The 24,475-nt window shown below is 48.4% G+C and overlaps 1 protein-coding gene across 2 annotated transcripts in view; it reads left to right on the forward strand.

Moving 5' to 3' along the window:
• DLG5 (discs large MAGUK scaffold protein 5) overlaps positions 1-23,973 on the forward strand; it is a 126,876-nt gene extending 102,903 nt beyond the window's left edge. Inside the window, exons 21-32 of one of the 2 annotated variants that reach the window (XM_058543108.1) lie at positions 3,451-3,613; positions 3,748-3,881; positions 4,615-4,761; positions 6,028-6,211; positions 6,756-6,904; positions 7,762-7,932; positions 8,692-8,888; positions 18,105-18,248; positions 18,503-18,630; positions 19,778-19,887; positions 20,601-20,710; positions 22,189-23,973. In XM_058543108.1, the coding sequence (XP_058399091.1) occupies positions 3,451-3,613; positions 3,748-3,881; positions 4,615-4,761; positions 6,028-6,211; positions 6,756-6,904; positions 7,762-7,932; positions 8,692-8,888; positions 18,105-18,248; positions 18,503-18,630; positions 19,778-19,887; positions 20,601-20,710; positions 22,189-22,292 (1,741 nt within the window). In that variant the 3' untranslated portion in view covers positions 22,293-23,973. Of the gene's footprint in view, positions 1-3,450; positions 3,614-3,747; positions 3,882-4,614; positions 4,762-6,027; positions 6,212-6,755; positions 6,905-7,761; positions 7,933-8,691; positions 9,141-18,104; positions 18,249-18,502; positions 18,631-19,777; positions 19,888-20,600; positions 20,711-22,188 lie in introns of those variants that run through there. The other variant, XM_058543107.1, reaches the window with a different exon arrangement.
• The last annotated feature ends 502 nt before the right edge of the window (positions 23,974-24,475 follow it).

Consider the following 24,475-nt stretch of genomic DNA (forward strand, 5'->3'; position numbering starts at 1 on the left):
CACCTTAGGCTGACGTCAGTCCAGATACACCTCCTCTGAGAGGTCCATCACTCCCCGCACTAGCTCTGCGCTCACCTCATGCACCTCTGTTGTCCTCCAAAGTGGAATTTGCTAGATCATGTTTATGTTTTAGAGGTTTTATCTGGATTGTAGGTCTTTAGGAGATGTGATTAAACTTGAACTTGTCTTTATTTAATCACTTAAGAGGAACAGAGCTACTCTTATCCACTCAAATCTAAAACGCTGAGGGCTCTTGTAGCTGTGAGCCACTGGAGGGACCCTGGGCAGGTCCTTCATTAAGAAAATCTCATTTGACTTGGAAATCTGAACTTGTAAGACAACAAACCTAGCATGTATTAACTGGACAGAACCTGAGAGGGAACTGAAGTATACATCAATATGCTGGGCCCATAGGGGAATCAGGTACAATGCCTGTGGAAACGTTTGTGATGTTCTCACCTGTCTGGTGCAGACAGGAGTGCAGACCTGCAGTAAGTAGCAGGTCAAGTGCATTGTTTTACTCACCCAAGTCAGGTCATTGAGAAACAGGATCTTCCCCAAATGCAGTGGGTTCCTTAGAAAGAGAAAGGGCCTTGTCACGTGTGGTCAGGCGTCCCCTTAGCTTCCGACAGTGTACAGAGAACCAGGGACTGCTCCAGGGGAGAGAAAAGTGTCAGTGATTCCTGCCCTAACAGTGCTTAGGCTCAAATTAGAGGCATAAAATTTAACATGTGTGACCTGACTGAAGAACGGGTTACTTACTAAAAATAGTCCCCTTTTTTCCGCACTCTAAAGTACATTATCATATAACTACTCCTTACAGTCGTCCTCCCTTATCCACGGGGGATATGTTCTAAGACCCCCCGTGGATGCCTGAGACCACAGATAGTACTGGACCCTATATATACTGTTTTTTCCTACACATACGTATTTGAGGTGCAACAACAAAACTAGCATGAATTTCTTTTTCCTTCACAATTTCACAGATGGAAGATTCATTCTTACCGTAGATCTTAGCAACCTCAGCATACAACTTTTTTTCTTTCCTTATTAAGTTGAGAACGTTCACCTTTTCACTTTAAGGAAACCCTTACGGCTTCTCTTTGGCATATCTGAATTGTCAGCATCACCACTCTTGTGCTTTGGGGCCGTTATTAAGTAAAATAAGGGTTGCTTGAACACAAGCACTGTGATACCATGACAGTCGGTCCGATACCCGAGACGGCTACTAAGTGACTAATGGGCGGGTAGCATATACAGTATGGATACGCTGGACAAAGCCATGATTTATGGCCTGGGTGGGGCAGAGAGGGACAGCACGAGGCTTCATCACAGTACTCAGAACGGTGCACAATTTAAAACTTATGAATTGTTTATTTCTGGAATTTTCCATTTAATATTTTTGGACCTCTGTTGACTGTGGGTAACTGAAACTATGGATAAGGGGGGACTACTGTGTAGAAAATTGGGAAAAGTAGAAAGAAAAAAAGTCGCATATAATTTCATCAACCAGAGATTCAATTGCTGTTAACCTTTTGAGGTATATATGTATTATTTAGATGTGTGTTTTATTGTTTATATTATTTTATATACATAAACACTTCCTCCTTCATGTTATATTTTAAGCTATTTGTAATATTATGAAATATACTTTATAAATCTCTTTTACAAAGCAGCCTTATTGTTCTGAGAAAGCTTTTGTGCATATTGTAAGAAATTTAGATCACTCAGGACATTAAAAAGTAAGGATTCCTCTCACCTAGAGATACCATTGTTGACATTTTGGTAAAGTCCTCCATAGAAACCTTTTACGCATAATAGACACGTAAATATGTGTACAGATTTATGTAATGGAATTGTGCTGACCTGTCTTCTCACAACACAGTGTCCTCTGCTTCTTTCCATGTCAGTAAATCCTGGTTTATGTCATTTATAACAGCTTCCTGGCTTCTGTTGTGTGGCTACTATTATGATTTGGTTACCTGCTCCTTTATTGGGATAGATGTGTTGTTTGGAGGTGGATCAGAGGGAATAGTATTCAGTGAGGGATGAGGAGCACCGACAGGAAAGTAGCTCTGCCCGCACCTGCAGGCTGGCCTGGGAGGTGGCCTCCTCCCGCCTCTGGGCCTCTGTGCCGTCCTCCTGGGCTGGGGGCTTGAAGATGGTTTTGGGGTCCCTGCTCACTAAGAGTTCTTACAACTGTAAACTGCCTGGTGCTGTAACGTGTGTTGAGTCTTCAAGTGACCGAGGGTGCAGGCCAGGGGCCGATCCGTCTGAGCTGGAGGGTCGAGGAAGGCATTGCAGAGCGGGTGAGTTTGGGAAGGGGAGAACACTTTGGAGGACAGGAGAGGAGAAGGGACAAGTCAGGAAGGATTTTAATCTCAGCATCGCCAGGCGACTGGGCCCTGAGCAGTGGGGAGCCAGCCTGAGGCCCGCTGAGCCCGAGAGACTGCTGTGCCTCTGGGTGGCAGGGGTGGGGTGGCTCAGGGGCCTGCCCTCCCGCCGCCCGTCCTTCTCCATGTGCTCTGGAGGGGAGCCCAAGGAGAGGGCGCTCCTATTGGCTCCTCCCTGGGCCTTGGGCTGCAATTTTGTCCTGAGCGGGAAGCTCAGGGCAGCGTGAAGCGCAGTCCTGACGGCCGGCTCAGCGTCACTTGGCTGTCTTTCTGTCTGTTACGTTTCAGGCGTCTGTGGTTGTCTTCCTTCTCTGAGTGTCCGTCTCTTCTTTCTAACCTTTTGCATCTTCCAGATGTCTCCACCACCACAGATCTCTCGTGAGACTGCCTGTGGCCACCAGGCCCAGATCCTCCTCCCTGAGGAGTCTGAGGTTGGCCTGACATGAGGCCCCCTTGTGCCCCTTCATGCCCCTGGCGTGGTGGACGGCTCCCCCCGGCCAGCAAGTGCATGGTCACCACCTTGCTCCAAGCCTCCCGCTCGCGCCCTTTTTAATGGCTAGGGTTTGCAGCAGCTTAATTTCCATGATCATTGCACATCACCCTGTGTACTGGTAAATATAAAAACTGATACTTTATAGTGTCTCTTCTTGGGTGAATGTCATCCCAGAAGCCATTTCTTTTCCTCTGAGGGCATCTTGAGACCCCACTGGGGTTGGTAAACTGTACATGGTGAGGCAACTCTCTCACATTATGAACATCTTTGTGCTTTTCCGCTGTGTATATCAGTGTTTATAGTTCACATAGACCACCCTTTGTGTCTTGGGGACCAGGTGCTTCCATATCCTTTTGGGGGTGTCGTGTTTCTTTTGCATGAGGTTGTGGGAATGTGTATCACTGTCATCAAAGGTGGGGTCATTGTGTCCTCATCCAGCTGTGTCGTTATGGGAGCATCTGGTGTTCCCTGGCTCTTTTTGCGTGGCTGATTGCATGCCTGACCTCAAATCCCCATACCTTTCCTTTGAGTCCTAGTCCCCAAAACTGTTGGCTTTCCTCCAAGGCCCTATGTGGAAGAGCCACGCCACGTAAAGCTGCACAAGGGCTCGGAGCCGCTGGGCATCTCCATCGTGAGTGGAGAGAAGGGCGGTGTCTACGTCTCCAAGGTGACCGGGGGGAGCATTGCACACCAGGCTGGCCTTGAGTATGGGGATCAGTTACTTGAGGTAAGCGGGAGCTGCCCTTCTGCACTGCGTTCTTCTGTCCCTCCTCTCTTCTCTCCTCCCTTCCTTGGAAAAGCAGTCCTCCCCAAGTCCCCTGCCCCCGCCGTGTCACTGAGCCTGCTCTGGGTCTTTCCTAGTTCAATGGCATAAACCTGCGCAGTGCCACGGAGCAACAGGCCCGGCTCATCATCGGGCAGCAGTGTGACACCATCACCATCCTGGCCCAGTACAACCCACACATGCACCAGCTCAGCGGCCACTCCCGGTCCAGGTGAGGGCCTAGGCCTCTAGGGCTGGCGCTGTCTGGGCTGGGGGAGGAAAGATGGGTGCGGCAGGTGTATGGCTCGCCGTGGGGAGACCCAGGGTGCTAGCTGCAAATTCTGAGCATTCTGCTGCCGTGAGAGGAGAGTTGACCAGCCCTGGATTTTGAAAAAGGACATATAGAAGGAGGATGTCTCCTCCTGAAATAGTGAAATAGGGTGTGGAAACACATGACTGGGTCCCCTGTACAGCAGGAAGCCCCATACATGGGTGTGTGGTAGCCAGGAGCTGAAGCCCCAGGGTGGGATTCTCACACAAAGTCGTCTTGCCCCTTGTCCACGAGCAGACACTGCTTGTGTCTGCCCCTGTGCTGTGGGTTATAGGGCAGATGAGAGATGGGGAAGACACGCCCTTGCCATGTAGCACTGCTTAGCTCAGTGAAAGAGGGGGGGCGAGATGGACAAACAGAAGAGAAGGGACAGTGAAGTCATGTGTTCCCTGCGCCGACACCTTCGGCGAGGATCCCTGAGTTGAGATGGGTGAGGAGGAGAGGACAGGCAGACCCTGCAGGGTGGACGACCTGAGTCCAAGCTCCTGAGGCATCTGCTCTTCTCAGGGCTCAGGGTCTAGAGCCATGTGACCTGGTCCCTGTTCACAGCCCAGCCCTGGTCACCACCGGAGAGGGGGTGGGGGTGGCTGAAGGCTTTGTGCCACTTCTTATTCTTCCTGTCCTCCATCCCTAGCTCCCACCTGGACCCTGCTGGCACCCACTCCACTCTCCAGGGCAGCGGTGCCACCACCCCGGAGCATCCCTCTGTCGTTGACCCGCTGATGGAGCAGGACGAGGGCCCTGGCACCCCGCCAGCCAAGCAGAGCTCTCCCAGTTCCAGGTCAGCAAAGGCGTGCTGTGAGCCTGCCATCTGTGCACCTCGGCCCAGCGGGGCGGGCTGGGGGCTCATTATCGTGGCCCGAGCACATCCCCTGAGGGGCGTGGGTGCTGGACAGCCAGACCTCACACCAGGGTGTCAGGATTTGAGATGGGAAGTATGCCGTTCCTTTTCTCCTCCCTCCCGCCCTTTCTTTTTTCTCTTGTTTTCTCATTGACTTGTTCTTGGCTCTGCCTCTTTTCTTTCTCTCCTCATTTTCTCATTCACTCATTTTCTGACTCTGACTTTAGACAGAGTTGCACAGTCATCACCCAGCCAGGCCCTGGGCTCTGGCGTCAAGGAGCGCTTGGTTTAGAGGGCGACAGACTAGTGCCCAGGCGCGTGTAGCACAGCTGATGTGCCGGGAGGGGTCTAGGTGCAATGGAGCCATCAGGTGGAATATGGCAGGGAGCAGTGACAGCCAAGTCAAATGTTAGGATGAGCCGGGTTGGCCAGGCAGGAGTGGGCGTGGAGAGGTCAGGAGGAGGCAGGGCACACGGGAAGCTGGAGGGAAGATGGGGAGAGGGCCACACGGGCCAGGGCATGCAATAGCCATTCTGCCGTCCTGGGCAGAGCTCCTTCCCCGGCCTCACTCAGAGTACAGCCAGCTCTGCCTTATTTGCACCAGGATCAGTCACTTTGGAACTTACCTGCAGCAAAATTGTGATCACCAGCTGGCTTCTCCCCCAAGGTCCCCTTCGTCAGTCTCCCTTGCTGTCCCGTTTCCTTTGCTCAGTTACTTGGCCAGCGTTTGTCTCCCTCACTCCTTTGTGAGGTCTTTGATGGCAACGGCCCCCTCTGTGGTTTAGCACAGTCCTGGGCCATGGAAGCCACTCAGTAAACATTTGCCAGATGAGTTCTTGTGCTCTGGACAGTGAGACCGGCTCTGCCTCTTCTCGGGCAGAACAAGGTCAGGAAAACAAGTGTAATCCAGGTGGGAGGGACACAGCCGACGGCATGCGATTGACAGGAGCAGGGCATTGATTTCCACTCTGTTCCCAACTGGCTTTGTGACCTGGGGCCTTGGTTTCCCCTCTACCAAACCTCAGCCTCCTGCCTATAAACTAAGTCACTAGAACTGGAGTCCGGGGTGGGCCCTTTCTCAGCGCGCTGTGGTTCTGAGACCCCATGGAGCAACCGGAAAATGGGGCATTAGCCACTGTTTTGTCGTTTACACACCCTACTCCCTGCTCGTGTATGATTAAGGAACTTCATTTTCCTTCCTGAAAGGATGGTGGGAGATGCCAATAAGAAGACCTCAGAGCCACGAGTCGTCTTTATCAAAAAGTCCCAGCTGGAGCTTGGAGTGCATTTATGTGGTGGGAACCTGCACGGGGTGTTTGTGGCCGAGGTGGAGGATGACAGTCCTGCCAAGGGCCCCGACGGCCTGGTGCCGGGAGACCTCATCCTCGAGGTGAGTTCTGAGCAGCAGGCTAGGCCACTCTCCGTCTGTACTTCAGGCTTCCTGTGGTCTCCGATGACACAGGAGACAAAGGAGCAAAGTCTCTCACCTGGCGACCCCTGTCGCTGTTGAATGCTGCCAAGACCCTCTGCATAGATCACGGGGAAGTGAGCAGGACCCCATCTTGGCCACTGGCATCCAGAGGGAAGATGCTCTGCTCTTGTCAGCAACAGGACTCTGATCTGATGGAGAGTATCATCTCCCTCTCACTGGGTCTCCTGTTTGATGGGGGAGACGGTTCATAGATACTGAAAGATACAGTAGCATAAGCAAGATGAAGTTCCATGTTCTGAATAGCTCTTACTTGCTGGAACTAGAACAGGGTTTCTTGTGGGAGAAGCTGTCGGGGACAGAGCAGACACTGAGCGGAGGAGGCAGGCTGATTCCCAGTTAAGGGGAATTTGAATTGCCACCTTATCCCACAACCAGCCCCTCATGGGTGCCCACGCCACTGCTGGCTTCTGCCTTCTGACCCCAGTCCCCCATCCCTGGGCAGTATGGCAGTCTGGATGTGCGTAACAAGACTGTGGAGGAGGTCTACGTGGAGATGCTGAAGCCCAAGGATGGCGTCCGCCTGAAGGTGCAGTTCCGCCCCGAGGATTTCTCCAAGGTCAAGGGCCTGCCTGGCGACAGCTTCTATATCAGGTACCAGGGGCCAGGGGAGGGGCTTTCGGTGGAGACTGTTCCAGTGTTTCTTGCCCCCAGAGGGTGGGGCCATGAACTTAATTACTCGGGCCCCAAGCTGCAAGCTCATGGCGAGATGCTCGTGACTTAGAAAAACCCTCAAGGGCTTACAGGCCCAGGTGGGGGGCTGCAAACCTCTTTAGGGTTTGGGGCCTGGGGAATTTTGAGGCTACAGAGCGCCGTTTTCATGTGGGCTGCATTCCTCTCCTGGTCTCTCCCTGACCCGGGTCTGCAGATCCCTCTGCAGGTGTGTGGATGTCAGGGTGTCCACAGTGCCCTGAAGTACTATACGAATGTGTGTGTGGGGCTGGCATCAGGCATTTTCTAAGAGGGCCTCATAGCTTCCTTCACATTCCCTAAAATCTGAGGCCGCAAAAGGAATAAAAACACTGATCAACTGCGTACCATGAGGTACAGGTCCCTGATAACGTGTTTCCGTCCTGGGGAGCTTCCAATCTGTAGGAGCCCTTGGCCTTGACTCAGGGGAGGAAGGCAAATGGGGAAGGCCCATTTGGAAGGGGAGATATGGCCTTGGTCCTTGGCAGGAAGTTCTTTTTCTGATAGGCATGAGGCAGCCCTTATCCCCAGGGAGCCCCCAGTCTCAGGGGAGGAGAAGCACCTTTTTTGTCCTGTTATGTAAAGCCTGGGTTCCCTCCTTTGAGAACCGCCACCAGGATGGGAGGAGGTGGGTCCTGATCGTGGTCTGGGGAAAGCTCAGAGCAGGAGAGCGACCCCAGGAGTCTGGCTGCCAAGATGTGTGGCTCGTCCTGCAGCAGCCCGCGGCCTCCTGATCCTGTTCCCTCCATCCCTTGGTCCAGGGCCCTGTATGACCGGCTGGCAGACGTGGAGCATGAGCTGAGCTTTAAGAAAGATGACATCCTCTATGTTGATGACACCTTGCCCCAGGGCACATTTGGGTCCTGGATGGCCTGGCAGCTGGATGAGAACGCCCAGAAGATCCAGCGTGGCCAGATCCCCAGCAAATATGTGTAAGTGTTCTCCACGCCCGGGCTTGGGGGGTGGGGGGGGGCGGCACCCATGAGCTGGCGCGTGGGGTGAGGGCCAGGCCCGGGGGTGCTGGAGGACTCATTCTGCTGCTCGTTCGGCTTCTGGTCTATACGTTTTGCCAAGATCGCTTGTCCAAAAAGCTGTGCATAAGTCAGTGCTATACAGAAGCACAGTGGCAACTTAGGAGACATAACTTTTTTAACAGATTCATTGAGATATAATTCATGTACCATCCTTCTGTCCCTGCCCCCTCCATGCCCCCCAACCCTAGGCAACCACTTATCTACTTTCTGTGTCTGTAGATCTCCCTGTTCTGGACTTGCACATGGATGGAATCATATAGTCTGTGGTCTTTTTTGACTATCTTCTTTCACTCAGCGTAGAGTATTTTCAAGGTCTGTCCACGTTGCAGTGTGTGTCAGTGCTTCATTCCTTTTTCTGTCAGGAAGCATAACTTGTAATGTCACCAAGTGAGGGCTGTCTTAACAGTTCCTTTTGACACTCATCTGAATATAGACATTGGCCTTCTCCAAGAGCTTTCCCCCAGCACTGGTGTTTGTGTCGCCCTCACAGCAGTGGTACAGGGGTCCTTGGTGGCGTGGGTGGGTGAAGTCACCGTGAAACCTGCAGAGGAGTGTTGGAGGAGCCTGCAGCCCCAGCTCTCGCTCTCCTCGTGGGCAGGGTGGACAGGAGATGGCCCCTATGGCCCTGCCCAGCACTGCCATTCCCTATGACTGCAGGATGGACCAAGAATTCTCCAGGAGGCTCAGCATGTCTGAAGTCAAAGACGACAACGCCGCTGCAAAGACGCTGTCAGCGGCCGCACGCAGATCCTTCTTTCGAAGGAAACATAAGCACAAACGCAGCGGGTCCAAAGATGGGAAAGACCTCCTTGCCTTGGACACCTTTTCCAACGACTCCATTCCACTCTTTGAAGGCAAGTGGCTGAGCTCGCTTTTCCAAAGGGCTCTCAGGATTAGATTTGCTGTTGACCACAGAAGCCTCACAACAGTGACTTAAACAGGATAGAGGTTTACCTGCTTTCACACAGGAGTAGTCTAGAGGTAGGCATCCGGGTTGGGGTGGTGGTGCTACTGTCTTCAGAGTCTGCCATCCATAGGGCATGGCTTCCATCCTTAAGGTTTCCCCGTGGTCACACATGTCCTTGCAGCTCCATCCATCATGTCCGTGTTCAGGCAGCAGGAAGGAGGAAGGGGCAGGAGGAAAGTGTGCCTCAGTTTAGTGTGCCTCTTGAAAGAGCTTACCTGGAAGCCCCACCCTTTGACTTCCACTTACATCTCATTGGCCACTCACATCTGCAAGGGAAGCTGAAAAAGCAAGATTTTAGCTGGAGCATTGCTGGCCTCAGTAATGCAGGTTCTGTTAGTAAGGAAGAAAGGAAGGACAGGTATTGAGTGGGCGAAAAGCAGTCTTTGCTCAATGCATTGCTTCTAGTTTGTTTTTGGGTTATTACAGGCTGCTTGGTGGTGACCAGGGACCACCAGTCTCTACAGATCTTTGGCCTTTTCTGTCCTCACTCTTGTGTCTGTTAATGAGATCCTCCCAGGGCTGGGTACTGACATAGATCTAGAGTTGCATATTAGGGAGTATCAGATCCCCTGGCAGATCGCCCTTGTGGAAAGACATATTTGTCCCGTAAAGCAGGAGGCTTTTACGAATGCTGCTCCTGGGACCCCGCATGTGTGTCCACTGTTCTAGAATGTGCACTCTCCTGGGTGGGCAGGGCGTGGAGGTGGCAGTGAGCAGCAGAAGGTAGGATAGTCATTTCCTCCTTCCCTCTTTTCCTCCCTCCCTTCCCTCTTTCCCTCCTTCCTGCTTTATTTTTTAAATTAAAGCCTTAGGCACAGCAAGTTGAATGAATCCCACCTATGTTCATGGCCCACTGTCACTGTCATTCAGGACGGGGCTTGACACGCTGCAGCCCCTGAGCCAGATCTGGCCCACTGCCTGTTTTTATGTGGCCTGCAAGCTAAGAAAGGGTTCTTTCACTTTAAAATGTGAAAAAGACTGTATTAGCCCTTGGGCAACAATCGTTGCTTGATTTTGCCTTTTGGCCTTCAAAGCCTAAAACATTTACCCTCTTGCCCTTTACAGAAGACGTCTGCCGCCTCTTACTCAGGCATGGTTTCTCTCTTACGTTGTTTTTGTTTTTCCCCTTTCATTTCTTTGACCTCCACTTGAATATCCCCCTTCCCTTTTCTCCTGTGGGCACTGTCTCTGGAGTGTTTGGTGGATGGCCAATGGATAGGTTTGTGTCTTTGAAAAATAGCCTTTTGTCTGTTCCTCCTTTAGTTCTTCAGCGTTTTTTTGCATTATATATTTTGAAGTTCTCTTTAGGTGCACACACCTTTTGAATTGTTATATCTTCCAGGTAAGTTGACCCTTTTATCATCATGAAATGTCCTTCTTTATCTCTAGTAACCTTTCTTGCCTTGAAGTCTGTTTTGTGTGATACTGTTAGTGTTGTACCGGTTTTCCTTTGGTTAGCGTTTGCATGGTTCATCTTTTTTCATCCTTTTACTTTAAGCTTTTCTGTAGCTTTATGTTTAAATGTTTCCTTTAAGCAGCATGTGGGTTTTTTCAACCCATGGTGACAATCTCACTGTTTTTCATTTTATTGAAGTATAACATATGTACAAAAAGGTGTTGGTTTTGGAAAATACCTGGCCAGTGTTTCTGTAAAACTACTTCTGTGCTCATCTTTCTTCTCGTTCTGCATCTTAGTTCTTTGACCATATCCCAGGTGTCTTTTACACCCTTTTTCCCCCTATATTTTCCATCTCTTTTTTTCTCTCCATGTTTCAACCTGGATAGCCTGGCTATTTTCTCCTGATCTTTTTCCTCTTCATTAATCCATTCTTCTGTTGTGTCCAGTATGTCCTTATTTCAGAAATTGCATTTTTCAGTTCTAGAGTTTCCATTTGACTTTTTTTGTGTGTGTGGTAAAAAACACATATTAAATCTACCATCTTAACCATTTTTAAGTATACAGTTCAGTAGTGTTAAGTATATATGCATTGTTGTGCAACAGATCTCTAGAACTTTTTTATCTTGCAAAACTGAAACTCTGTACATACTAAATACTAATTCTCCCTCTCCTGTCCCCACCAACCCTTGATAACCACACCGCCTTTTCTGTTTCTGTGATTTTGAGTACTTTAAATACTTTATATGTGTGGAATAATACAGTATTTGTCCTTATGTGATTGGCTTACTTCAATTAGCAAAATATCCTCGAGGTTCTCCCATATTACAGCACGTGACAGGATTTCCTTCCTTTTTTAAGGCTGCGTAATATTCCATTGTATGTATCTACCACATTTTCTTTATCCATTCACCTGTCAATGGACATTTGGATTGCTTCTGCCTCTTGGCTGTTGTGAATAATGCTGGATGAATATGGGTGTACAAATATCTCTTTGAGATCCTGCTTTGAACTCTTTTGGCTATATACCCAGAAGTGGGATTGCTGATCATGTGGTAATTATATTTTTAATTTTTTTGAGGAACCACCATACTCTTTTCCATAGTAGCTGTGTCATTTTATATTCCCGTCAGCAGTGCACAAGTGTTCCAGTTTCTCCACGTTCTTGCCAACACTCATTATTTTCTGTTTGCTCGTTTCTTTTGATAGTGGTCATCTTAATGGGTGTGAGGTGGTATCTCAATATAGTTTTGATTTGTGTTTCTCTTAATTAGTGATGTTGAGCATCTTTTTCATATGCTTGTTGGCCATTTGTAGATCTTCTTTGGAGAATTGTCTATTCAAATCCGTCACCGATTTTTAAATCAAGTTATTTGTTTTATTGTTGTTGAGTTCTAGAAGTTCTTTATAAATTCTGAATGTTAACCCCTATCAGATATACATATATATACATATTTGCAGATATTTTCTCCCATTCCATAGGTTGTCTTCACTCTGTTGATTGTTTACTTTGATATACAGAAGTTTTAAAATTTGGTGTGGTCCCGTTTGTCTATTTTGCTTTTGTTGCCTGTGCTTTTGGTGTCATATGCAAGAAATCATTGCCCACACCAATGTCATAAAGCTCTTCCTCTATTTTTTTTTCTAGGAGTTTTATAGTTTCAGGCCTTATGTTTAGGTCTTTAATGCATTTTGGGTTAATTTGTGTATATTGTGTGAGATAAGGGTCCAACTTCATTCTTTTACATGTAGACATCCATTTTCTCAACACTATTCGTGGAAGAGACTTCTTTTCCCTATTGTGTAGTCTTGGCACCCTTGTCAAAAATCATTTTGCCATATATGCAAGGGTTTATTTCTGGGCTCTCTATTCTGTTCCATTGGTCTATATATATGTGTTTATGCCAGTACCACACTGTCTTGATTACTGTTGCCTTTGTTGTATTTTTTGAAGTCAAGAAGTATGGGGCCTCCAACTTTGTTCCTTTTAAGATTGTTTTGGCTATTCCGGGTCCTTTAAGGTTCTATATGAATTTTAGGATTTTTTTTCTATTTCTACAAAAATGCTATTGGGATTTTGATAGGGATTGCATTGAATCTATAGATTGATGTGGGTAGTATGGACATTTTAACAATACTGAGTCTTCCAATTCACAAGCAGAGAATGTCTTTCCACTTAATTGTGTCTTTGATTTCTTTTTGCAGTGTTTTGTAGTTTTCAGTGTACAAGTCTTTTACCTCCTTGGTTTGGTTTATTCCTAAATATTTTATCCTTTTTGAGGCTATAATAAATGGGATTGTTTTCTTAATTTCTTTTTCAGATCGGTCATTGTTAGTGTTAAGAAATGCAACTGATTTTTGTGTTTAGATTTTGTACCCTGCAACTTTCCTGAAATCATTTATTAGTTATAACGGTTTTTCAGTGGATTCTTTAGGATTTTCTACATAAAAGATCATGTCTTCTGCAAACAGATTATTTTACTTCTTGTTTTTCAGTTTGGATGCGTTTTATTTCTTTTTCTTGTCTACTTTCTCTGGCTAGGATTTCCAGTACTATGTTGGATTGTAGTGGCGAGAGAGGCATCCTTGTCTTGTTCCTGATCTTAGAGGGAAAGCTTAAGCTTTCAGTCTTTTGCCATTGAGTATGATGTTAGCTGTGGGTTTTTCATATATGGCTTTTATTATGTTGAGGTAGTTTCCTTCTGTTCCTTGTTTGTTGAGTGTTTTTTTTTTTTTTTTTTTTTTGTCATGAAAGGGTGTTGAATTTTGTCAAATGCTTTTTCTGCATCAGTTGAGGTGATCATGTGGTTTTTGTCTTTCATTTTGTTAATGAAATGGTGTATTACATTGATTGGTTTTTGTACGTTGAACTATCTTTGCATTCCGGGTATAAATCTCACTTGGTCATGGTGTAATCCTTTTGATATGCTGTTGAATTCAGTTTGCTGATATTTTGGTGAGGATTTTTGTCAATATTCATCAGGGATGTTGGTCTTTGGTTTTCTTTTCTTGTGTCTTTGTCTGGTTTTGGTAGCAGAGTAATGCTGGCCTCATAGAATGAGTTTGGAAGTTTCCCCTCTTCAGTTCTTGGAAAAGTTTGAAGAGGACTGGTGTTAATTCTTTAAATGTTTGGTTGAATTCTCTGGTGAAGCCTTCTGATCCTGGGCTTTTCTTTGTTGGGAAGTTTCTTGGTTACTGTTCCAATCTCCTTACTTGTTACAAGTTTGTTCAGATTTTTTATTTCTTCATGATTTAGTCTTCCTAGGTTGTATGTTTCTAGGGATTTATCATTTCTTATCGATTATCCAATTTATAGGCACGTAATTGGTCGTAGTCATTTCTTATAATTTTTTTAATTTGTGAAATCACTTGTACTGTCTCTTTCATTTCTAAGATTTTATTTATTTTTTCCCCCCAAAGCCCCAGTAGATAGTTGTATGTCATAGCTGCACATCCTTCTAGTTGCTGTATGTGGGACTTGGCCTCAGGATGGATGGAGAAGTGGTGCCTCGGTGCGCTCCCAGGATCCGAACCCGGGCCACCAGCATCAGAGCGCGCGCACTTAACCATCAAGCCACAGGGCCGGCCATCATTTCTAATTTTAGTTATTTGTCTTCTCTCCTTTCTTCTTCATTAGTCTAGCTGTGAGTTTGTCAATTTTGTTGATCTTTTCAAAAAACCAACTTTTGGTTTCATTGATTTTTTTTTTCTTCCTGTTTTTTATTCTATATTTCATTTATCTCTGCTCTTATCTTTATTATTTCCTTCCTTTTGCTAATTTTGGGTTTAGTGTGTTCTTCTTCTGATTCTTAAAGTGTAAACTTAGGTTGTTGATTTGAGATCCATCTTCTTTTTCAGTGTCAGCTTTTATCACTGTAAACTTCCCTCTTAGTACTGCTTTTGCTGCATCCCATACGTTTTGGTGTGTTGTGTGTTTTCATTTGTCTCGAGAGATTTTCTAAATTCCTTTGTGATTATTTTTCGGACCCATTGGTTCTTTAAGGGTGAGTTGTTTAATTTCCACATATTTGTGGATTTTCCTGACGCTATTGATTTCTAGTTTCATTCCGTTATGGTCAGAGAAGGTGCTTTGTATGATTGCAGTCTTCTTAAATTTGTTAAGACTTGTTTTGTGGCCTAACATACGATCTGTCTTGGGGAATGTTCCATGTGCATTGGAGAAGAATGTGTGTTCTGTTGTTGGGTGGAATGTTCCATGTATGTCTGTTAGGTCTATATTGTTATTCAAGTGCTCTCTTTCTTTATTGATCTTCTATCCATAACTGAAGTGGGATATTGGAATCCCCTACTACTGTTGTGTTGCTGTCATTTCTCCCTCCAGTTCTGTTGGTGTTCACTTCACATATTTGGGACCTCTAATGTCAGGTGCATGTATATTTTAAATATATATTATAAATATTATAAATATTGTTGTATCTTCCTGGAGAAATGGCTCTTTTATCATTATATAAAGTCCTTTTATGTCTCTTGTGACAGTTTTTGTCTTAAAATCTATTTTGTGTTGTATCTATTTTATATGACTATGGCCAGTCCTGCTCCTTTTAGGTTCCAATTTTCAGGAAATATCTTTTTTCTATCCCTTCACTTTTAGCCTATGTGTGTTCTTAGCTCTAAAGTGAGTCTTTTGGAGACAGCATATAGTTGGATCTTGTTTTTTTTAATCCATTCAGCCAATCTATGTCTTTTGATTGGGGCGTTTAATCTATTTACATTTAAAGGAATTACTGGTATGGAAGGACTTACTATTGCCATTTTGTTTTTTTCTGTATGTCTTGTAGTTTTTTTGTCCATCTTTTCCTCCCTTGCTGCCTTCCTTTGTGTTTCATTAATTTTTTTGTAGTGATATGTTTTGATTCCCTTCTCATTTCCCTTCATGTATATTTTATAGATATTTTCTTTGTGGTTGGTATTGCAATTACATAAAACATCTTAAACAGTCCATTTTAAACTGATAACAGCTTAATTTCAATCTCACATAAAATATTATTCTATATCTCTGTGTCCCCCCCACTTTATGTTATTGATGGCACCAATTACCTCTTTTTATAATGTGTGTACGTTAGCACAGAGTTATAACTAGTTTTATGCTTTTGGTTTTTAATATCTATACCATATTTAAAAGTGATTTATGCGTCTATATCATGTTACTTCCAGATTCTCTGTTTGTCTGTATATTTTCCCTTAACTGGGAGTTTTACATTTTCTCTGGGCTTCTGACTCTGGTTGGATTCAGTGACTGCTGAGATGCTGTCTAGCCCTATGATTCTGTAATTATGAAGAGTTCAATGAAACAGATTATTCAGAGAGGAACAGGAATCTTCTAAATTGGTACCTTGCAGTGTGGAATGTTAACAATCATTACTTGATTCCTGTTCAAGTAAGTTGAGAAGAATAGTGAGTTAATGACCATAAGCAGGGAGATGGATAAATAGATGCAGTGTATCCATGTGTGGCGTGTTCAAAAGGAATAAAGGAAATCAATATGAATCAACACGGATGCATTCCAGAAACAGAACACTGAGTGAAAAAGGGAGTTGCAGAATATTTACAATATCATGTCTTTTTTTGTTGAACACACACATACGCAACATATTTTCTAGTCTTTTTGAGCATATAAAAAGCAACATGTAAGAATAAGAAACATCTGGAAGGATATACTTGCAGCTCATGGTAGTGGTTCCTTCTGAGGAAGCTGGTGGGGACCAGGACTGGAGAAAAGATGTCGAAGAGGCTGTTGGCTTTATCCACAGTATTCTCACTTTTAGAAGAGGGGGTGTGTTCTGCTCTTCTGGGAGGAAGTTCTTTGCCCTGAGACTCCTCGGAGTGTTTAGTCAGAAATGCGCGGCATCCCTAGACGGTGAACGTGGTCACCAGTCGCACCCCACCCCTGCTTTGTTAATAGATCAGGACACCAGGTTGAGAAATGCTGTGCAGAAAGCCGTCTAGATGTGCACGGGTCATCATCAGTCCTAGAAAATACATGTGCAGGTGTGGCTGAGTCAAGGGGAGAGACCGTGTTCGCTTCCCCCTCAATTCGGCCCACGAGCTCGGTTCTTATGGAGCTGAGGCTGCGCCTAGCACTGTGCTGTGTGTTCACCTATAGCCCCGCTGTCCAGCCCCTCCTTCCTCATCCCCTAGTCACGCCTTGCTGTACAGCTGTGCTGGGCTGAGCCTCTCGTTGACACTTCCTCACAAGCCCACCTTAGTCCACCCTCACCTCAGCTCCGCCCCTCCCCGTCGCCATCCCCCACCGTCCTGCCATGCTGTGCCTGGGCACAGCTCCCATCCCATCCCCCTCCTGGCCTTCCCATGCTCTCTGTGTCCTCTGATCAGCTTGGTGGCCCTCTCACCCCTGCTGCTCCCGGGGTCACCTCTTCTGTTGCCTGGAGCTCTCTGGCAGCTCTTTTGTGGTTGTGTTGCTTTTCACGTGTTGCTGTCTTGTGGCGCTAGTTAGAGTGTGAGCTTTGTAATGGCAAGGACTGTGCTTTATACTCTTTTTAAAGTGTTTCTGAGATGCCAGCACAGAAACTGATACCAGGAACATGCCAAGAAAACAATTGTTTGCTGGTTTTGAGGCCTCTCTTGCTGCAGGAACTTTTTTTTTCTGTGAGAAAGATCAGCCCTGCCTGAGCTAACATTCATGCTAATCCTCCTCTTTTTGCTGAGAAAGACCAGCTCTGAGCTGACAGCTATTGCCAATCCTCCTCCTTTTTTTCCCCCCAAAGCCCCAGTAGATAGTTGTATGTCATAGTTGCACATCCTTCTAGTGGCTGTATGTGGGACGTGGCCTCAGCATGGCTGGAGAGGCGGTGTGTTGGTGCGTGCCCGGGATCCGAACCCGGGCCACCAGAAGCGGAGCGCGGGCACCCAACCGCTAAGCCACGGGGCCGGCCCTGGCAGGGACTTTTTATTTATTTGGTTGGAGGGGGCGTTTACTACACATGTCAACTGGGATACTGGTTGACTGTTGTGACTGGGACCAGATAACAGCGGCTGAAGCATGACAGGAACTTATTTCTCTGCCGTGTAAAAGCCTGAGCTGGTGGGTGGTCCCAGGGAGGCAGCTCTGTTCTGGGGAATCGTCCAGGGACCCAAGTCCCTTCTGTCTTGTAGCGCTGCCGTTTTCTAAGGGTTGTCCTCATCTGCAGGGTCAGAGCTGGCTCCCAGCACCTGGCCTGTGTTTCAGCCCATGGGAAGGAGGCGAGGAAGTGGGAGTTTCACCTCTGCTCACTGCACTGGGCAGGTCTGGGTCACATGACCATGCCTACCTGCAGGGGCGGTTACACCTGCCACACCTCAGAGGTTGCATCTCTAGAGAGCAGAGAATGGATACTGGGGGTGCGGGGAGCAGGCGTAAGGCACATAAGGAAGGATTTGAGCAGAAGGAAGTGCTGAAATGACTGGTCAAGACTGACTGCCTTAGGTGTTCACAGAGCGGGGGACACTTGTGCTGGACTCCAGGAGTGACCCTGCCCTGGTGTGCCCGGGACATGGGACTCGTAGTGCTAAAACTGGGCAGTCCCTGGCAAACAGGGGTCAACTGGTCACCCTACCTGGCTCTGAATTTGTGGAGTGAAGGGGGTGGGCTTGCCCGGGGTGAGCAAGGTCAGGGGAGCTGTGGCTCCCCAGCCACTCTCCGTCCCCTCCAGGTGGGTACCCGTGACACTGCCTCTCTCTCTACCTCAGATTCAGTGAGCCTTGCCTATCAGCGGGTCCAGAGAGTAGACTGCACCTCCCTGAGGCCTGTCCTGATTCTGGGGCCTTTACTGGACGTGGTGAAGGAAATGCTGGTGAACGAGGCGCCTGGCAAGTTCTGCAGATGCCCCCTTGGTAAGGGGCGCCCCCTGTGCCTACTGGGCTGTGTCTGTTCCTGTGTCCATGTCCACCTGTCTCCTGGGGCTGGGTCCCCTGGTGTCGCAGAGCCCTCCTGACTTGGGTCAGATTCTTGGCTTCTGGTTTTTTCTCTGGAAGAGAAGACTGCAAGACCAGGTTCCTAACAGCTCCTCCACACAGTGTTCTCCAGAATATGCTGTGATGGCTCACAGTGCCAGGGGCGTCCTGATTCCTGTGTCTGTGCTTTGCAGAGGTGATGAAGGCCTCCCAGCAAGCCATCGAGCGGGGCGTCAAAGACTGCCTGTTTGTGGACTATAAGCGGAGGAGTGGCCATTTTGATGTGACCACAGTGGCTTCCATAAAGGAGATCACAGAAAAGGTACCTTTTGCTTCAGACCAAGGGTCTGTTTGAGCATCGGGTGGACCCTCTCTGCCTTTGGACCTCTGCCCTGTGTGTCTCGGGCCTTTAGTGAGCTCACTAAAGCTGCTGTGTCCTGTAGCTGGGTTCACCTACTTGGGGCTCCCCCATTGCTTCTGTATGCTTCCACTTTCATCGATAGGAAGCTAGTCTCGGGCGGGCTCATAGGAGTCTCCCTGTGTGTGCGTCACCTCTCCTCTCTGAGGGGATCTGATGAGAGCTTTGAACTCTAGGAACGGCCTCTCACAGGGAGTTCTACGACAGGGTCCCGGAATGCCTCTGCTGGGCTTGTGTGCAGAACTTCGTGGGTGCACTGTTCTGGGGACGGCGCCCAGCTTCCCCCAGGGCCCTGCCCCTGAAAGGGCTACGAGCAGTTCTGTGTGTCTTCAGGCCCGTTTCCTAGGTAGCATGAGGAGGAGCAGGGAACTCTGCAGAGTGTGTTGCAAAGGCCGCCCTCGAGGGCGTGGGCCCTTCCCAGGCTTGGTCCTTCTCGGCTGGTCAGCTCATCTTGTTGGGCTTTGGTTTCCTCCTCGTTACGTGAAGGAATTGGCTTCTTACAGCTGTAAGTGTCAATTGCCCAGGTGAGGTGGACGAGCCTCAGGCAGGGGTGACCCCAGAAGTTAGCCTGCCAACGGTTGGGCCTCTGCAGTGGAGCTTTCGGGGGCCGAGGGAAGCGACAGGCAGAGTGCGATGGCCTTCCTTTGCCTCACACTCTGCCTGGAGGCTCAGGGGACCCTGGGAGACATTTCAGTCACGGCCATGCAAAGACACACACTCCCTTCCCCACCGCAGGCCCCACTGAGAGCCTCTGAGTCTTCATTTGTTCAGTCTGGCAGAAGTAAGTTTTCTAACCCATGCCAGTGTAGGGCTTTAAGACGTTCCCTGTATCTGAGCAAAGGCAGGAAGGGAAGTTTGGAGTTGGGCTGTCCAGACCCCGCTCGGCCCTGGCCTCCAGCCTCAACCACTGTCAGTGCTGATAGCTTGTGGGGAGAGATTTTCCTCGGTAAGGTTTGCCCATGGTTTATCATGCGTGGTCTTCATGAAAGACTGGTCTGGCGGCCTCGTTCACGGGTCGGACTGTATGTGTTCACTCTCCCCCATCCCTCAGAACCGGCACTGTCTGCTGGACATCGCCCCCCACGCCATCGAGCGGCTGCACCACATGCACATCTACCCCATCGTCGTCTTCATCCACTACAAAAGCGCCAAACACATCAAGTAGGTGACCGGCTCCTCGGGCTCGGCTGGGGCCTTGTGGGGATGGGGCTGCTGGCTCAGACAGCCAAGGCGGCAGGGCTGGGGGTGGAAGGATGAGACCAGCCTATTGGCCTTGAAATAGGCAGCACGTATAGGAATGAGCCTTCCTCCTCAAGCCCCCACCTCACCTTCAGAGTCAGGCAATGTTAACCAAGCCCGGCCCTCCTTCCCCACCACCCTTTGCACTGTTTGGTGCTGCCACAGCTCCGAGTATGTCCAGCTTTGCATAGCTCCCCTCCTGCCCCATCCCCCTTCCTTTGCTCCTGCCTGTCAGCTTGGTGCTCACAGGGATGCGGGAACTGAGTGACCTGGGCTAGGTCCAGCTCGACGAGGAGCTGGCTTGTGACTTGGGTGAGCCTTTACTTTCACTGAGCTTTAGTTTCCAAACTGGTTGGGCTAACAGCTTGTGGAGGCCCCCCTCCACTTTGCCTTTCTGTGCGTCGAAGCTTTTGGTAGCTGCCCTCGGGCGCCTGCTCTCTGTGTGCATGCTCTGGGGCACGCGCCTTCCCCCTCTGCCCAGAGCTCCCCGTGGGCTGCAGGCTGCTGCTGTGCTCTGCCAGGGGAGCGCACTGGGCCCCTGTGTGATGGAGATCCCTGTTACCCTGGACAAGGAAGGAAAGAGGAGGGCCTGGCGAGGCGAGAGGCTCAGCCTCGTTCCCTGGATGTCCCGACAGGGAGCAGCGAGACCCCATCTACCTGAAGGACAAGGTGACCCAGAGGCATTCCAAAGAGCAGTTTGAGACGGCTCAGAAGATTGAACAGGAGTACAGTAGGTACTTTACAGGTGGGTGAGAGTCCGTCCTGGAGAGGCAGAGTGGGCAGTGGGCATGGAAACAGGGTTTCCAAAGACATTCTTAGAAGTGGGAACAGCCCATGCTTCCCGGATGCCAGGGGAATGCCATGTAAGCACTTTCATTCCAAATGTTCTGATTGCTGGCGCAGGGCAACCTCAGGAATTTTACAGGTTGAAAGGGAAAGTTCACTAATTTTGGCCTCACGTCCGGGTCTGGCCTTGTCCGCTGGGATTTTTACACGTGTTGCATAGCATAGCTCCAGTGTTCCCGGCAGGCGGCACGTGGTGGTGGCTGTGGCCATCTGTCCTCGGCACCCTCCGGGGCAGTCCAGTTTTGCCATGAGGTTTGATCAAGAAAAGCTGCGCCCTTACATCTCTGGTCTTGGAGACACAGCAAACCAAAACAGGCGTGGCTCCAATTTTAGCTGCGATATTACTTTGTGTCTTTCAACCTCTTCCATAAAATCAGTCATTTATACGGGGGTTAGTAACGTTGTGGTCACAGAGAGGCCGGGAGCGTGATTTCAATCAACTTGTAGAGAGTGCTGTGATCTAGTTTGGTGCTCCTCATGCAACAATTGGTCTCAAAAACCAACCTTGGTGCTTCTGTCTATATATGTGTAGGTGTGTTTTAATTTCCAGTCCATCACAGACCAATATTTTAGTCAAATACATTAACAGTTACTAGATACATGAAAATTTAAAACTCTAAAACTTATAAAATACAAGCCTTGACTTTTTATTAGATTCAGCAGGCATAAAATTACTCTGTCACATTTCCATAGCAGTTTCTAAACGCTCCCTGTCAACTTCTGTTTGTACTTTGTGGCAAGCCGCTGGGGCATGGTTTGTCTACCTGCGCTGTTCCGTGGAGCACACTCAGAGCCCTGGTCTCGTGTCTCCAGAGCCGTGGTGTTGAAAGCCTGCAGAGCAGGGCTGGGCCCCAGCTGGAGACGTGTCATCTTCTCTGGGCCATGGGATAGTGGCTTCTGACACCCATCCTTATTTCCTGTAGAGTCCTGCTGCCAATTGGACCATCAGAGCACACCCCCAAATGCTTTCCAATTTGCTGGACTCCCCCCTGCAGGATTAGGCAAACCTGAGCCAGGGCATGCAGGGGGGGTGGCAGTTTTGCGAGTGGTCAAATCCTGGTCATTCCTGTTCCAGGGGCTGGGGAAATTCCAAAGCAGAGTTTGACACCTTCATTTGAGCCCGTATTTTCAGCATCCCACTGAACAGTTGACCAAGAGGGACAAGTAAAAAGCCGAAATGATTTGCACTCAACTCTTAATTTTCTTTTTCTTCTCCAATTTCTTGCTGATGGAAGAGAGTGGGGCGGGAGTGAGGCAGGAGGGCCAAGTAGCTCAGAACAGACAGGAAAAGAGAAAGAGGAAAAGATGTATTTATCTGCCTCAAACCCAGGGTCTTCCTCTGAGCTCAGTGTATGTGTGTTTGGGGCTGTTTTGCAGGGGTCGTCCAGGGAGGAGCCCTGTCGAGCATTTGCACTCAGATCTTGGCAATGGTCAATCAAGAACAAGATAAGGTCCTGTGGATTCCAGCCTGCCCACTGTAGAAGATCGCTGTGCGGGGAGGTGACTGCAGCTCGTCTGCCAGTGTAGACACCTGGCTCAGCTCTTCTTTAGTGACGAGAGAGAGAAGTCTATGTGTATATAAACATGAAGGGGAAGGATCCATGAACAAGGACTCCAGAGCACCTCTTTTGTATACAGAGGGCCGGCAGACTGTTCCTCTCACACCTGTGCTTTAAGACAAAACAAAAACCACAAAAGACTTTCGATAGAGGGGTTCAACACCAACCTTTCTTTAGCCAGCTGATCAGAGATGCTGCAAAGAGAACCTTTCAGATCACAGTTTACAAGCCTTTTCTAAGTATTTGGTTGTTTATGTTTACTTGAACGGCTCCATGTGCTCGGTGCCCAGCCCTGCCCCTCCGTCAACCCCCCTGTGTGGCTTTGGTGTTGGTTTTGTTCCTGTTTTCAGCCAAACAACTCTGGAACCTCGTTGGGGGCTGCTTTGCTTTGGGAGGTTCTTGTCGGTGGGACCAGAGCTTTGACAAACTTCCTGCTCCTCGGTGGCACCCCTCCTGGAAGGACCTCGCGACTGCAAGTGCTTAGACATCTGTGGTGGCAGAACCAGTGCCTTTGTGGGGCCAACTCGCCAGTGGCAGTGTTTTCCCCACCCGGACCAGGGAAGGTGACTTTGGCAGTCTTACAAACTCATCTCTCGGACCTTCTCTCCTGCCTTCCATGTCCTCTCATTTCCTCTTCATCTGCGTTTGTTGTTTCAGCATTGTCTGGTCTGCTGGAGCTTCATGGGTTCACGATGACACAGCTCGTTCTGGGCAGGCAGGGTGTTAAGCTGGGGCTGATGCATGCCATTGGGTCCTTTTTAGGTTCTGTAAATAGTGACAGCCTTTATCAGTGCAGTTTTTGCAGGGTAATTCTTAAACTCTATCGAGTGGGGCAGGCGTGGCGCTGTTTTTGATATGAAAACATTCGTATTTCAAACTTTGAATTGAGAGCTCTTAGGGGAAGTGTAATGATTAGTGTTGTCACTGTCAAAAATCTAAAAAGAGAAACTGGGATCTTTTTAGTCTTGGCTACAGCACTCACGGCGTGAACAGTACTCCATGAGGATGTCTTCATTCTTCAGTTGGGGTTTTTATTTTTATTTTTTTTCTTTTTTGCACTTCTGACGCTGGATGTCTCTGGCCTCTGGCTGAAGATTTGATGTGGTTCCTCCTTAAACTGTGCGTCCTGTTAATAATAGGTACTGTACTGGGCTCCGTGTAAGTGTCACTGGGGTAGGACCTATATTTTAATACTGTTCCTAACATTTCATTTTACTAGCAAGAAATCTTTGATTTCATTTTATTCTTTGTAATTCTAGACACTAGATTGTAGTTTAGCCATACTGACATTTTTTAAAAAGGGATATATTTTCTTGCACAGTTGTTCAAAAAGAGACATGTTTCAGTCCTCAATGCTGCCCTTTGTTTTACAGGTACAAGTTTTCTAGCTCAGACAACTAAGACAACCGTAGGCTGTCTCAAGGTCTCACTTGCATGCCCTCGGGGCCGTTCCTCTGAGTTGCAGACAGAGTGGGACTGTGATGGTACAGTGTGCACAGGTACTGTTCTCACAGACTGGGATTTTCTGTACTAAAACCTTACTTTGTATCAAAAGTTAAACAGACTTTAGTACAATAAATAAAGGTCAATTTCTGTAACTTGTGATGAAGATACCTGTATTTCCTTTGTTTTCCGTCCTTTCCTGCTCCCTCCGCTTTCCTTTATTGCTCGGCTGGAGACGCCTCTCCTCCCCTCGGCATGAAGCGGGGATTGGCTCGCGTGTGAGGTTCTTTCCAGCTCTCGTGGTAATCAGGAGCCCCTTTCACCTGCTGCATCTGCCTCACTCTGATGCCCTCCTTCCCTCCCATATGTCTATCTGTCCGTCTGTCTGTCCATCCAGCACAGCATGGGTGCTGGTTGCCGCCAGGTGGCTGATTTGCCTAAGACTCAGATCCTGCCCCCGGGTGCTCACATTCAGGTCTGCAGGTTTGGGATGGGCCTGTGAAAAGCAAAAGGGATTTGAAGGACACCAGGATCCCCTAATATTCTCAGTCAGGGCCCTGTCTGCAAGGGGGCAAGGCCCAGACCAGGCCCCGGGGTGAGGGGGCCCAGCCTGGCACGGGGGCTGCACTGTGGTACCACTCAGCATTGCAGGGCTCTCCAGA

This window comes from Diceros bicornis, chromosome 6 (genome assembly GCF_020826845.1).
Source record: "Diceros bicornis minor isolate mBicDic1 chromosome 6, mDicBic1.mat.cur, whole genome shotgun sequence".
NCBI classification, from domain to species: Eukaryota; Metazoa; Chordata; class Mammalia; order Perissodactyla; family Rhinocerotidae; genus Diceros; species Diceros bicornis.